General features: G+C 42.8%; 1 protein-coding gene across 2 annotated transcripts; it reads right to left on the bottom strand.

The window, feature by feature from the left end:
* Positions 1 to 2,585: 2,585 nt before the first annotated feature.
* On the bottom strand, positions 2,586 to 13,786 carry rnf130 (ring finger protein 130). 2 transcript variants are annotated; one of them, XM_061048637.1, is made up of 9 exons: positions 13,424 to 13,786; positions 12,087 to 12,370; positions 8,269 to 8,460; positions 7,113 to 7,363; positions 6,301 to 6,372; positions 5,473 to 5,555; positions 4,748 to 4,844; positions 4,465 to 4,651; positions 2,586 to 2,916 (listed from the first exon to the last, which is right to left on the bottom strand). In XM_061048637.1, the coding sequence occupies exons 2-9, from the start codon at positions 12,343 to 12,345 to the stop codon at positions 2,801 to 2,803; spliced, it is 1,257 nt and encodes a 418-aa protein (XP_060904620.1). In that variant the 5' UTR covers positions 12,346 to 12,370; positions 13,424 to 13,786; the 3' UTR covers positions 2,586 to 2,800. The 2 variants fall into 2 exon arrangements, with proteins under 2 accessions (XP_060904620.1, XP_060904619.1); XM_061048636.1 differs by having other exon boundaries at positions 12,087 to 12,366.
* Between the last annotated feature and the right edge of the window lie 955 nt (positions 13,787 to 14,741).

Here is a 14,741-nt window from a genome sequence, read left to right as displayed (position 1 = left end):
TAGCTGCATGTAACGCTCGGTTCTAGCCCCCCTCGATAAAAATTTGTCAGTCCGGCGTCATTGTCAGTGTGAGATCACTGATCTAAGCCCATTGGCTCGTTGTGGCAAGCCCTGCAGCTCATGTTGAAATTTCCGAGACGCGTGCTGAGCAACTGACCAATAACGACAGAGCGGATTGGCGGACCAATCAGAGCAGACTTGGCCCACGTGGGGTCTAACAGTGTGGGATCAGCAGAGCACAGCTGACGGACTCAGAGCGTAGAGGGAGCAAGGAGGAGCAGTACATGAAAACAGACACTTATTATTATACCTATTGTGAATGTACAAAAGTAGGTACATAGATTAAATATACGAACCTCAAAAAGGGCATAATATGGACTCTTTAAATAAAGCTTTCAGTAATGGGTGGCTCAGGCTTAGACCAACTCAACAAGTCATGCTGCTTTAGGCTTAAACTGCAGTATCCATCTAGTCTCAGCAGATGTCTGCTCTGGTTCTGTTGAGGTTTCTGCCTGTTAATAACGTTTCATGTGGATTCATATTGGGTCTTTGTATATTGTATAATAATGAGCTGGCACCATGTTCAAGGCAATAATGACACTTTAATGCTGAGGCAGTAAGAGACACAGTGAACCGAAGCAACACACACATACACACACTCACACACACTCATTCACACACACATACTGTCAGCAGGTGTTCAGGTCACTTATAATATAATGATCAGGTTATAGATTGTATAATGCTGTTTATATATTGATCCCCACACTGAGGCTGATTATTAACACGCCGAGTCATCACAAGCTGTTTTTACACTTTAAAGGAGCAGTCTGTCACTTCAGGAGACCTCTGACAATGAAGGACAAGTCAATTTGTTATTTACTTTCAGGAAGTGACTTAACTGACTCAAGAAGGCTTCCGATTGGCTGACAGGGTCCTCAGATGTTTTGCCTTGACCAGCCGACTACAGGATGCTGTTATGATCAGCTGGTGAGCTAACGAGCTAAAGACTGACTGTAGGCAGGTTAACGTTCTCCTGCTTTCTGTGTTTGTGCTAAGCTAAGCTAACAGTCTGCTCCATGACTGTAGAGAAGAGAACATGAGGCACTGTCCTTTTACATTTTTGTTAGCTTTAATAAGAAGGGTCGTCACAATACCAGAATTTTTAGACTTCAATATGTTCAGAGTAAACATTGACTATAGCGATACCTGTTTGATACCACGGCAACAAAATAAAAAATCAAATTTTATGTAATTTATTGTCTTTAATTATAAAAAAAACTACAGACAAACTCCTTCAAACTGTCTAAATTGCCAAAAAAAAGACAACTTTGGCAACGTTTGGGTAACGAAACATGGCAAATGTTTTTTAAGCAATTTAGACATTGTCTTTAGGGTATCGACCCGTCACTCTCTTTCTCTTGCAGCAGGTTTTGGGTCAAAATACAAGTTTCTTAAACCTTTTGTTACTGTTGATACTTTGTTGTTTTTAAAAACATGTGGTTTCATTTTGACAACATTGGTAAGTTAAGCGTAAGACCCAGGATGAAAGGTTGTAGGAATGGTCAATAGTTCAATAATTTTGGATACCACGTGTTTTAAATGCATTTGATGATCAACAGTATCAAAAAAGTACTGAGGCTCTAAAAACAACAACATCTGTTTGCACACTGTCTAACATCGGCAACATTTCTGTTTGGAAATGTCAAACAGGATTTATTATTGTTAGATTTTTACTAGAATCATATCAGAGTTCAAAATTCTGGTATCATGACGACATGTCCCCGGGACGCTTCCCTGAGGACGTCCTCACATTGTCTTACAGATCTGGAGGTTTCCTGAAGGTTCCGACTGATCCGACATCTTTGTTCTACATAAACAGAACTTTTTTTTTTGCTACAGGAAGATAACACTGTTGGAGTTCACAATTGTTTTGTCCAGAGTCTCAGGTGAGGAGTCAGGTCTTCCTCTGATCCTGGTTCCAGATTCATGATCCAGGTGTGAAACTCCTGTTTGTTTTAGGTGAACAACTTAAGGAACCTTTCAGGAGCTCAGGAACTTTTCCAAGAACAGGAAGTCTTTGAAGAACTCCAGCGTTTCTGAAACGTCTCTGAATATCCAGGAACTCTTTAATACCTCAGGAATGTTTCTAGAACCTCTTTAAGACCTCAGAAACATTTACAAATACCCATGACCCTTTACAGAAAAATGTTCCAGGAACCTTCCAACCTTTTCAGGAACTCCAGAACCTCAAGAGATAGAGGATCTGTTTAATGGAACCTGTTCAGATTTCATCAACACACATTCTTGTATCTCTGTAAAGTTCCTAGGAGCCCAGGTACTTTCAGGCACTCAGAACCCGGGTACTGTTTGAGAAATCAGGGCAACAAAGACATCTGACGTCCTTCGAGAGAAACTTCTCAGGAAAATATCCCAGGTCCTAAGGAACCCCTGAGAACTTTTAAAGTGTCCAGAACCACATCAGGTCTAGTTTACCAGAGTCTAGATCTGGTTACTGGTTCTTGTAGATCTGGTTACTGGTTCTGGTAGATCTGGAGTTGAACTTGGATCATATTTTTAAAAAAAAGTTTTCAACAAAGTCTCCTGATTACTGCTGCAGGTCCTCCAAAGAGTTTCTTCTTCTTCTGGGGAAACTAAAATGGTCTGATGGGACAAAAAAAAAAAAGAAATATACTCTGAAAGGTTTTCAGATCCCCCCTGCAGGAAACACCTCTGCGTCCCATCAGCAGGAAGTGGTCCCTGGGGCGGGGGGTCGGGGGGCTAACCATGACAATGGGCCTCAGGACTTGTTGTCGTCATAGAGATCAAGTGATGGGTGGATGTCTGGCAGCTCCACATCACAGACGACACTGTGAGGAGACATTGTATTCCTGTTGAAAAAATGACCACCTCCGCCTAAAGGAAACACACAGAAGACATCATTAAGTACGATATTTACAAACATATTTATTATTTTTAATACTGGATATTATTTAAAACAGACTACAGCCTGGATGCAATCTGCATTGTTCCTCCTGTATCAGAGGTTCGACAATCGGTCAGAGCCTCCTTTTCAGCGCCCTTTCCCTGGGCGACTGAGTAGTGTGATGTACCGATAAATAGAACACATCCTCAGGTCCCCCTTTTTGAAAATTGGAACCACTGCCCTAGTCTGCAACTCCACAGGTACCATCCCAGGCCTGAGGCCTCCATGCCACATTGAAGAGGCGTGTCAACCAAGACAGCTCAACAATGGCCAGAGCCGTTAGCACCTCGGGACAAATCTTATCGAGTAGGCCCAAACCCCGCAGGGCGAGGCATGGGAGTTGGGTTCATCATAAACCAGGTGGCAGGTGAAGGCAGGGGCCTGTTCTGATTTAAGAAATGCATACTTAAAATAAATGAATAAGTAAATAACAATTATAATTCAAAATGACTTTTTTTATCACCAAAAACAAAATCTTCACAGTGAATAACGGTGACAGTAATACTCTGATGACATCACCACTTTACTGTGACATCATTAGCTCCATCTAGTGGACAATGTGACAAACTGCCACTTACCCCATAAACTGAAGGAAACATGAGAATCAGATTTCTGCTGATTCAGCAAATATTCTGTTTCATTTTTATCTCTTTTTTAAACAACTACCTTTATTTAGCCTGAAAGGTTAAATAACTTTGCTGTATACCTGTATTAAGTTTTAAAGTATTAAGTTGCTCTGTATGTGCACCCGAAGTTTCTTAAATTGCATTCATGCATCCCTGATTTGCGTCCTTTACTTACGTCTTAGTCTCTCCCACCAAATGGAGACACGCAAGGAAACAGAGTGAAGGAGAGAGGGAACGGGGAAATATGTTTCAAGAGACATGAGTCTGTTTATGATGATGACATAAGCTGATCACCTCTGAGCTGTCAGTCGGCTTTAACAGCTGTTTGTGTTTGTGCACACATGTACACTGTTTTTATTATAATTTAAACTGACACACTCTCTATTTCTCAGATTTTAATTCTCTTCATATTCAAATTAAAAAGGGCTTTAAGACCTAGAATTAAGAGACTTATACCGACACTTTAGTAACTGATGGATGTTTATAGTCTGTTCAAGTATCTGTTGTGTGTTTTAAGGTATGTCTGTTCTCCGTTATTAAGAAAAATGTGATGTTGATAAGTTTCATTGAAGTCTGATCCGCTGCAGCTTCCAATCAATAAGTGAAACCGGGTGGGCATGTCTGACAGTATGCTCTTCTGTGTCCTTGCTTATCACTCCTCAGATTTCCCTCCTCTCTCCTACAAGAAGCTTTAGGGGCTCTGGAGCTACTTCCTGTTTGACGAAGGCCGAGACTTGAGATTATAACTGTTTAAAGTTCATCTCTAACTGTGGAAAAGTTGCTCTTTAACAATAAAGTTGCATTGTGTCATCTTGTGTGCTTCCTGGCATGGGTTGGTGGTCGTGTTCTTACTGGTCACAGCGATGCTGATGTCAGCAGGTGTTCTGGGCGTGACCTCAGGGTGGGGCGGGCTTAGTGGCTCCAGGCTAATGGACGGCTGGTTGCTGTCATTCAGTGGTGCCCTCTGGCTGCTGGAGGTCTGACCAACACCGAGACGATCCACATCCAACACCACGCTGTCCACGCAGGGAAGACTGGTCTGAAGACAGAGAGAGAGGGAGTGGAGAATTAACACACTTGTTGTTTTTTATCCAATCACAGCAGAGGTCTGTCTGTGGTGTCAATGATGACTCACCATGATGCCCAGAGCTTTGAGGATGTTGAGTTTACACATAGGACAGGTGCAGTGCTCGTTCAGCCAGGGGTCCACACACACCTTATGGAAGACATGTCTGCAGAGACACAGTGACACTTCATCAGCAAAAAAACAACAAACATCAAAACATGAACTAACTCTACAACATATAAAACCATCAAAGCAGCTAACAAGCACTACGCTTACTTGAATTAGCTTCAACCTTTACTTAAGTCTCAACCTGTTCCACTAACATAACTCAGCCGTATCTACTTCAATCTAACTCCAGTAACCTTGTGTGTGCGTGCACAATAATATTTCTAGAAGGCTATTTAACACGGACCTTGAAGGAATGACCATGTCATAGTTGGTCAGAAAGATTGTGGTCCTTTGAATTGCTGCTCATATATGCCTACCCTACATCTTTGACAATTAACCTAATGGATTCTGGCCTTTATTTTCTATGTATTATTACTTCTTGACATTGTGTCAAAAAGGGCAGATTGTATGTTTTACAATATATCTTCCAAATGTAGCCTTGATGTTATAAAAATATCCTAAATTTGAATGTAGTCTTATTGAATATGTGTACGCATGCGCAACAATACCTCGGCGGAATCCTGTTCTGATGTCTGTCTGAGGTTTTTTTGACACACAGTTATAAAGCCCCAGAGCAGGCTAGTTCTGATGGTAGACAGGAGTATGATCAGGTGTATCAGACTCACTTGCAGGGCAGAATTCTGACCACGTCGTTCAGCTGATATGCTTCTATACACACGGCACAGTGGTTAAAGTCTGGATCAGTCTCCTGAAATGCACACACACACACACACACACACACACACACACTTAGTAAACATCAATGAAATCAAACTTGTAGGATAAACCTTTGATGTGTGTGTGTGTGTGTGTGTGTGTGTGTGTGTGTGTGTGTGTGTGTGTGTGTGTGTGTGTGTGTGTGTGTGTGTGTGTGTGTGTGTGTGTGTGTGTGTGTGTGTGTGTGTGTGTGTGTGTGTGTGTGTGTGTAGGTGGTGGGGTGGGGGGTGTGGACAATGGACTGGACTGGAAAATCTGCCTGGCAGTTTCGGGCTTAACGGCTGCTCGCATCCGATTTAACATGTCACACACGTGCACACCATCCTTCTGATACACAGGCTGAACTCAAAAAGAACTTGGCACTGCTACACACCTGTCCTCTCCCCACATGTTGCTGTGGTAACTGCAGTAACAAACTAGACCTGCTGCAAGCACTGGACAGTCTTTGTACACTTTGAGGTGTCCTAAGTATTTTAACCTCACACTCACAGCTTCTCTATACTTTCCTACTTTTTCATAAATCCATCTGATCTTAACGATGCTGATGTTTTATGTCATCCACAAACTTTCATGATTTGAGCAGGAGACATTAGAGGTAGGAGGGTCAGAGCTGATATTAAAAATGAAAATATAATAACGTATCTCGTATCTATAGGTGGACAATGGGCATCAGAGCCTCTGCAGATTTCTGCAGTTGGAAATGAGTTGACTCGACTGTAAAACAGCAAAAAAGTTACCTTGTCTCCTTTCTTCACCGTCCTCGTGGTCAGTTTCCCAATAGCTTTTTTTGCTGCATCGCCAAGACGGCGCTGAGGGGCAGAAACATAGGACACATTAACCACACACATCGTTACACAACGTGGACAGCTGGACACAGCTAGACATGTGTGATTTAAACAAAGTAACATATGAATCATGTTGTGCTGACTGTGAGAGAAACAAAGATACAGTCAGAAGTTATGGATAAGAAGAGACAGAGTTACACAGCGATGGAGCCAGACACATACAGAGATGAAAACACATTTCTAAAGAGACAGGCAGAAAAATATCAATGACCCAAAAAGACAGACACCAAGAGACAGACACAAAATAAGATGGATACACAGAGACAGAAAAGATAGACGCAAAGACACAAAGAGGGCAAGAAACATAGAGACATGGATAATATATAGATAAATATATATAGATAGAAAGATATGTCTAAATGGACAGTGAATATGATGAAACCCTATGAAATGGACTTTAATATCCAAGAATGCATCGAGTTTTGTCACATCCTGCTCTTGCGGATGTGACGGCCTCACATCATCCTCGGCTGTTCTCTGTATTTACAGCAGTGTGACTGCAGGGAGGTGAAGTCAAGGTTGATGCGAGGGTCAGATTACATGGTGGATTGGGGGTGGGGGTGGGGGCAAAGGGTTCCATTAGCAGAGAGTCACTTCATTAAATATTAACGAGTCATCACAGAGGACCAGAGGAGGTCCAGAAGGCCAGAAAAGTCTACTGGTTAGCTTTGTGTTAGCATACTAGCTGTTTGTTAGCCTAATACCTGGCTGCGGTCGCGGGCGTTGGTGTAGCGGATCTTCTGGATGAAGTAGAAGACGAGCCAGGCTGACGAGATGATGAGGAGGACTATGAAGGAGATGGACACAAAGACCAGAGAACCTCGGTTCATGTTCTTGGATGAGCCGCGGTCGCCCACCAAAACTGACACCACGACCGTCAGGTTCCTCTCCAGGTGGGCCAGGATCTCTTTCCCGTATGCCTCTGTGATCATCACAGCCACCGTATCGCCTGTACCTATACACAAAGAGAGGCAGAGTCACAATCAGGACCAGATAACTTAGACAGTCAAGTTCTGACTTCACAGCCAGACAGATCAAAGATGTGGGCGGCTGTGGCTCTGTGGTAGTGCTGGTCGTCTAAAGGTCAGGGGTTTGATCCACAGCTCCTGCAGTAACATGTCTGAATGACTGGGATTAGTTAATACTGTTGGACACTTAACAAAGTAGCCTCTGCCATCAGTGTGTACGCTGGCTGTGAAAAGGTGAATGTGACATGCACCTGAAGACGAGAAAAGATGTGTTATTGGTATGAAACTTCTATTATTAGCTTAAGTTAACATTTCTGCTCTGTGACATTAACAGAGCACGCACACACACACACACACGCAGTTTGAGGTCACTGTGACCTCATCAATTGATGACATGTTATGTTCTATATTTAGAAGTTGAGATTGATCCCAGGAAGATACTGCTCATATGCACACTCCTGATTTCTAGAAGATTTCAGACCGACTGCCCCTGAAATCGTCCCAAGTTGTTTGTTCACACATGCCCCACATGTTACTATGATGACAGTTTCTGCCTACATATCAACGCCAAGTACTTTGACATATTCATCATACAACAAAGAAGGGGGAAGAACATACTGGTGACCAGAAAACAAAATCAGTTTCAATACATGCAAGCCGATCACACCTATCGTGTGCATACAGTCCATGGTCAGGTTGAAAAATGTGTCAGCTCCCAAACAGTTTAGGAAGTTTTTCGGAGTTTTGTGTGTGTGTGTGTGTGTGTGTTTGTGTGTGTGTGTTTGTGTGTGTGTGTGTTTGTGTGTGTGTGTTTGTGTGTGTGTGTGTGTGTATGTGTGTGAATGCAACAGTATGTGGGTGTGTGTGTGTGATCCGTGCTACATTCACTGACCCTCATGGCCCATCTTCACCGTCTTGTTGGTGGAGTTGTTGTAGATGAGGACCGCCGTGGCGTTGTACGCGGCTGCCTTCAGGATCTTCTCCTTAAAGGTGCAGTTTCCTCTTTGTAGCAGTGCCACCCAGTGGATGTTTCGAGGAGGGACCAGGAAGCGCGTGTTTGGGTCGCAGCCCTGCCGATCGACCACTGAGACACACAGAGAACACAGGTGATGCTTTCAAGGTTTAACCAGTTTAAACATTTGATTTAAATGTTGTTATTGAATATAAATGTTTATCCTGTCAATGATTGATGAAGCTGGAGTTTGTTTTAACTTCAAACCGACCACGAACTCTCACCCTTAAGAAACTACGTACATTTACTCACATATAACCTCTTATTGTAGTTTTTTTATATGGCTTTGTACTGCAGAGATTTATAAGAAAATACAAAACATCATCAGCATATTTTACACATTTATTTCACTCTAATTTTTTTTTTACTTGAACTATTTCTATAATTAAAAACAAGCACAAACATTAAGCCTGTTAATTAAGTTTTATGACTCATTAAAATTAATATCTTCATTTAAATTAAGGGAGCAATATGTAAGATATCTGAATCATAAAATGACCTTACTATATCATCAGTCATTAAGGAAACATGCTATGTTGAAGTGCTGTCTTTTCTGACAACAATGCAGTAGTCAGTATTAGGGCTGGGAATCTATGGGTGTCTCACGATTCGATTTCGATTCTTGGGGTCATGATTCGATTCAGAATATATTTTTGATTCAAAACGATACTGGATACATCCATTCAAAGTCTATTTTTGAAATAGTTCATACTTCCGGATCTACCCCAGTCATCTGTGAGACTGGCTGAATTTATTGCTGCTCCATTTCGCATTCTACTGAGTTAAATGGCTAGCCTTAGCACTTAGCAGGGAGTGACTGATTAGCCATTTTTGGAATTTAGGAATCGATTTAAAATCTCTGAAGATAAGAATCTCATAAAACGATTTTTTCCCCACCTCTAGTCAGTATGCCTTCCTTCTAAGTTCATAAGCACACAGAGCTGGCTAAACACTGAAGCTTCCATGGGAGGAGGGGGCGTGGGGAGACAGCTCTCGCCAATGTTTTGAATTTGGACTGCAGTACCTATTTTAAACGCTACATGTCGGAGTTACATATCGCTCCTTTAACAGAAAATGACAGCAAAAATGGCATTCTTCAACTTCCCTTTACCGAAGTTTTCCCATTGATTGGTAGATTTAGTTTTGGATAAAATTAGATTTCCATTTGTGATAAATGTTTTCTGGTATAGTGTGTGTGTACGTGTGTGTGTGTGTTTCAGTCTCTGCAGTGTCCTCTAATGTCTGACTGTAATCTGACACCTCAGAGACGCTCGACCTTCATCATCCTGAACACAGCCTGAAAACCTCTGCAGTACCTCACCACTACATAGTACACACACTACACAAGACACATTACAAGCCAATCACAGGGCTGTTACACAGAGAATAACAAAACACACACCTACGGGTAATTTAGAGTGACCATTTAACCTAACGAACATGTCTCTGGACGGGCCCTGGAGAGAACCAAAAACACGGGGAGAAAATGTAAACTCAACACAGATGAAACCTATCAGACCAAGGACTCAAACCAGGAACCTTCTTCCTGTGTTCTCTCCATCACTGTGTTTCTAAATCCAACTCACTCATTACGATTTTTGGACACTAAACTCAGATGATCAGATCTGTGACACACACACACACACAGAGACACACAGATACACACACACACACACACACACACACACACACACACACACACACCACACACACCACACACACCACACACACACACACACACACACACACACACACACACACACACACACACACACACACACACACACACACACGCAAGCTTCCTGTTTCAAACATGCTATAGTGCAGCCCTTGTAAAAAAAAAATATAAACTGGATCCAATTCCACATTCAGAACCCTTTGTTCATCGTCATAGCATATTAGACAGATTTCAATGTCAGCCCTACAACCCATTGCACAGAATCTGCACTACCCAAAATCCATAACAACCTACTCCTTGCAATGGACTCTGGTAACTGTGCTATTCTGATCTTATTGGACCTTACTGCAGCATTCAACACTGTTGATCATACAATTTTAGTTAATGTAGCATTTGGTTGGCGTTTGTGGCACAGCCCTGACTTGGTTTATTTAATATCTGAAGAACAGAACTTTTTCTGTAAACCTAGGCAATGCCACATCCTCCCAGTCTGGCCTGTGGGATGCCACAGGGATCCATCCTAGGTCTTATACTTTTCTCTGTATACATGCTCCCATTAGGTCGAATTATCCAGAAGCACAATTTCTTGAACCACTTTTACGCAGATTATACTCAGCTTTGTCTACCCATCAAAACCAAATAGTCTGTCAGATCTCACCTCGCTTCTACAATGCTTTGAAGATATAGAAAACTGGACGGCCCATAACTTTTTACAACTAAACAAGTCAAAAACCAAAGCTGTTATTTTTGGGTTCAAAACGCTGCAGCCAGGCTGCTGACTGGGTCCAGGAAGAGGCAACATATCAGTCCTATCCTAGCATCCCTTCACTGGCTCCCAGTACTCTAACCTTAAATTGATTTTAAGGTTGCACTGTTTGTTTTCAAAGCACTGAATGGCTTGGCTCTCCCATAAGTAACCAACCTCCTAAGCCCATGCACTTCATCAAGTCCCTCACTCACAGCTCAAGCTGCTGTGTCCCTCTTTTGCAGTCAAAGCTTGAAAACTGTGGAACAGCCTTCCCCCTTCCATCAGGTCTGCCCCTTCTGTTGACTCTTTTAAGTTCTGCCTCAAAACATATTTGTATATGCTAGCATTTGAGTCCTGAGTAGGCAGTTTCTATCATGTTTTCTTTTTTGGTTCTTTTTTGTTATTTCTGTTTTCTTTTAATTATTGTCTACTCCTGCATATTATTTCTTTTATGCATTGTGCAGCATTTTGGTCATCTGCTGCTGTTTTAAAAGTGCTTTATAGAGGAATGTGACTTGACTAGACTTGACACAAACACAAACACACCAAACACACACTGATGTCTGTCTCTCCTCTTTGGTTCTGTGTTGTCCGTGTCGAGCTGATTGTCCCTGAACGTATCACAGAAACAATCTGAGCTTGTTTTTTTTTTTTTATGAAAAAATGAACAAATAAACATACAAACAGTTTTCATCATTGCAGCGATGACCTGAGATTTGAGGTTTAAAGTCAGCATATTCTCTATGTTTGAACATGTTGCTGCTCTGACTCTGAAAGTGACTCAGTGATGTTGCAACAGAACCACAGGTATGTGTGTGTGTGTGTGTGTGTGTGTGTGTGTGAGATAATGACCCCGTTTGAATCATAATTGGAGATTAAAAACGTTTTTTTTTAAATATAAAATAAAACAGCAGTCTATGGACAACTACGAATCCCAGAATGCATTTCAGTAAGAACCGTTCAATCAGAGAACGGAGACTTGATGAAAATATATGACTGCTGAATGAAGCGTTTTAATTTACAATGAATCTGCTCGCTTTGTTTACAGACACACTTTCTGTTTGTTTGTTTTCTCATTTAGTTTTTAATAAGAATAAAACATAAAATTATTTCCAGATAATTTTGCTTCCTGTATTTAATCACTCCTCACCTGACCCACCTGAGCAAGTCAGACTTTTGCTGTTTCTCAGTTTTAGAGTCTACTGTCAGACTTCCTGTTTCTCCTGCAGCTTGGACAACGCCAATACCTCATCACTGATGTGATGTAATTACCTCCGTGATGTGGTGAAGGTGCGATGACGACCCCCCGGGTGTCCACTTTTGGGGAGTTCTGTCCATACGTCCCCTCGTCGCTACTCATCATGTGGACGTTGTTCCCTCGTCCGTCCAGCACCGTGGCGTTCACCGTGGCGCAGACATATTCCTCGAACGGCGGGTTCCTGTCTGAGCGAGCCGCCAGGACAGAGCAAGACGGGACCAAGACCACGACCAAGACGAGGATAGGGAGATGGGTCCACATCTGGGACGTCATGTTGTCCTCTTTACATCCAAGCTGTCTGGAGACAAAAAGAGACTCCTTCAGACCAGAAAGAACGTACCTTCCCCGTTAGAACGACAGAGTCCAGCTGTTACCATGTGTCCTCCTCCTTAACCCCGCCCTCATCTTTCTTTCATATCTCCCTTTCCCAAATCAAATGCATTTAATGACATTCAAGTTATTATGGTCCTCAAAGTCTCTGCATGTCAACTGACTCTTACTGTTTGAGTCTTTGTTGTTAAATATGGCTCCCAGTTACTGCTCGCATCAAATTCAAAACTCTGCTGCTCACAGCAACAAAAACATCTCCTCCTTACTTTAACTCTCTGATCCAGGTCTACACTCCCTCCCGCCCACTACGCTCTGCCAATGAAAGGCATCTGATCCAACCCTCACAACAGGGTCCTAAGTCTCTGACTAGACTCTTCTCCTCTGTCGCCCCCCAGTGGTGGAATGAACTTCCAAACTCCATTGGATCTGCAGAGTCCCTCTGCACCTTTGAGAAAAAGCTAAAGACCCAGCTCTTTCATGAATACCTACTAACTTAATGATGCTGGTCTCCATATCATTGATGATGATGATGGTAATGACGATGGTTTTTGTTTGATTAGAACTCTCAAGAACTGCCGTCAATGTTGTGCTTTGCCTCTGGTCACTTCCTGTCAGCACCTGTGTGTCCAATCAGACTCAAAGCTGATCGTTTGCTCTTACTGACATTGTTCCCTTTTTTCTAGATCCTTGCTTGTGTTGTACTTACTCACTGATGTACGAAAGCATCTGCTAAGTGAATTGTAGAATAAATATCCATGTCTCTGTTTGTTATATTCTTCATTCGCTCACTTTTGTCCTTTGAAACAGGACTTCATGTCTCCTCATGTCTTTTTATTCTTTCACTCTTTAAATATGTTGTTTTTAGTTCATTTCCTTTGTTTAACACTGTCCTTATATTCGTGTCTCTCTGTATTTATTTGTATTTTTAAATTAAATGATTTGTCCTCCATTTGTTTTTCTTTGCCTCTAAATAACCTCTTGTGTCTCTTATATATTAAATAATGTGTCTCTGTGTCCTCACCTCTATGTTTACTGTCTGAGTGTCCTCTCCGTGTCTCGGTCAGTCTTCCACAGTTCTTCTTCTTCGTGACCCAGCAGCATGTGTTATTATGTGTCCTCGGAGTGTCAGATTATGGAGCATCGTCATCAGGCCAACATCTGGACCTTCACAGCCATACCCCTCCGTGATGATTGTCCGCCGCTTACATTGTCTTCATAACTCCCTTTAAACAAGAAGAAAGGTCATTTAGAGCCGCAGTGATGAAGCAGCACCGTGCTCCGGGTTTTTAAATATCGTTTACAGCTCGTCTTCTGTCCGCTTTGTCTCGCTGTCTGCAGGGCGAACAGACAGGCAGGCTCCCCGGTCCATCGACCCCCGGCCTGCCTCCGCTCTGCCCCCGTCGTCACTCCCGCTCTGTCCCACTGGAAGTCCGGGTGGGTGGGGGGGTGAGGATGGGGGGGGGGGCTCGGTATGTTTGTTATCCCGTAGATCCCGGGGGCTGTGTCGGTGTTTTTAATCCGGTTCTGTTCCCGCTGTTGGGCTGAGCAGCACGAGCAGAAGAACCCCGAACGCAGCCTCTCCGTCTCTATCAGTTATTGCTGTACTGCGCATGCGCCAAGGCAAAGGCACGGGGACGCGGCAGACAGGGCGCGGGTACGTTACCCCCATGTGTTACCTGAGATTAAGACTACTATCGCGATACCTGCCGGGGGGAGACAGCGAGAGAGAGAGTGAGAGAGAGAGAGAGAGAGAGAGACAGAGAGAGAGAGTCAGATACTTTTTCATTAGTCATATTGATAATAAATGATTGATCATTATTTAACTTAAAGGGATGCTTCACCCATTTGCATTAATCTTTGTATCATTAGAAACCTGGTAGTATTTTTGAATGGTCGTGCATCCCGCCCCCCATTTTCCCCTGAAATGGCAAATTTTTGTATTTCTGAGTCTGAAAAGGAGCTTCCAGTGACGCAAAATGACGATTTTTGCGTCACTGGAAGCTGTTGCGGTTAGCGGGGTGAAACTACAACGCTAGTGCCTCATATTTTCGACCACTGAAGCTACAGACCAATCACAGATCAGTGGGTGGGAACTCACTCGTCCACCATATTGCTTGGAAGCTATGACAACAGGCTCTATGGAGAAAGCTGATAATGGCGAAAATATAAATATAGCGGCGAGACGGCTGCTGCAGAAAGGCCGGTCTTGTGTTTTGGATGCTGCGGCCACTGCCCGCCACCCGCCGCTAATGCTGCTGGTCGCCCGCCAGAAGAAGAAATTGATTTCACATTTCTACTACATATATGACCCAATGTCAATACAGATTAATGTTTCAACA

Source organism: Labrus mixtus, chromosome 10 (genome assembly GCF_963584025.1).
Source record: "Labrus mixtus chromosome 10, fLabMix1.1, whole genome shotgun sequence".
NCBI lineage: Eukaryota > Metazoa > Chordata > Actinopteri > Labriformes > Labridae > Labrus > Labrus mixtus.
This window is presented reverse-complemented; position numbering and strand designations above follow the sequence as displayed.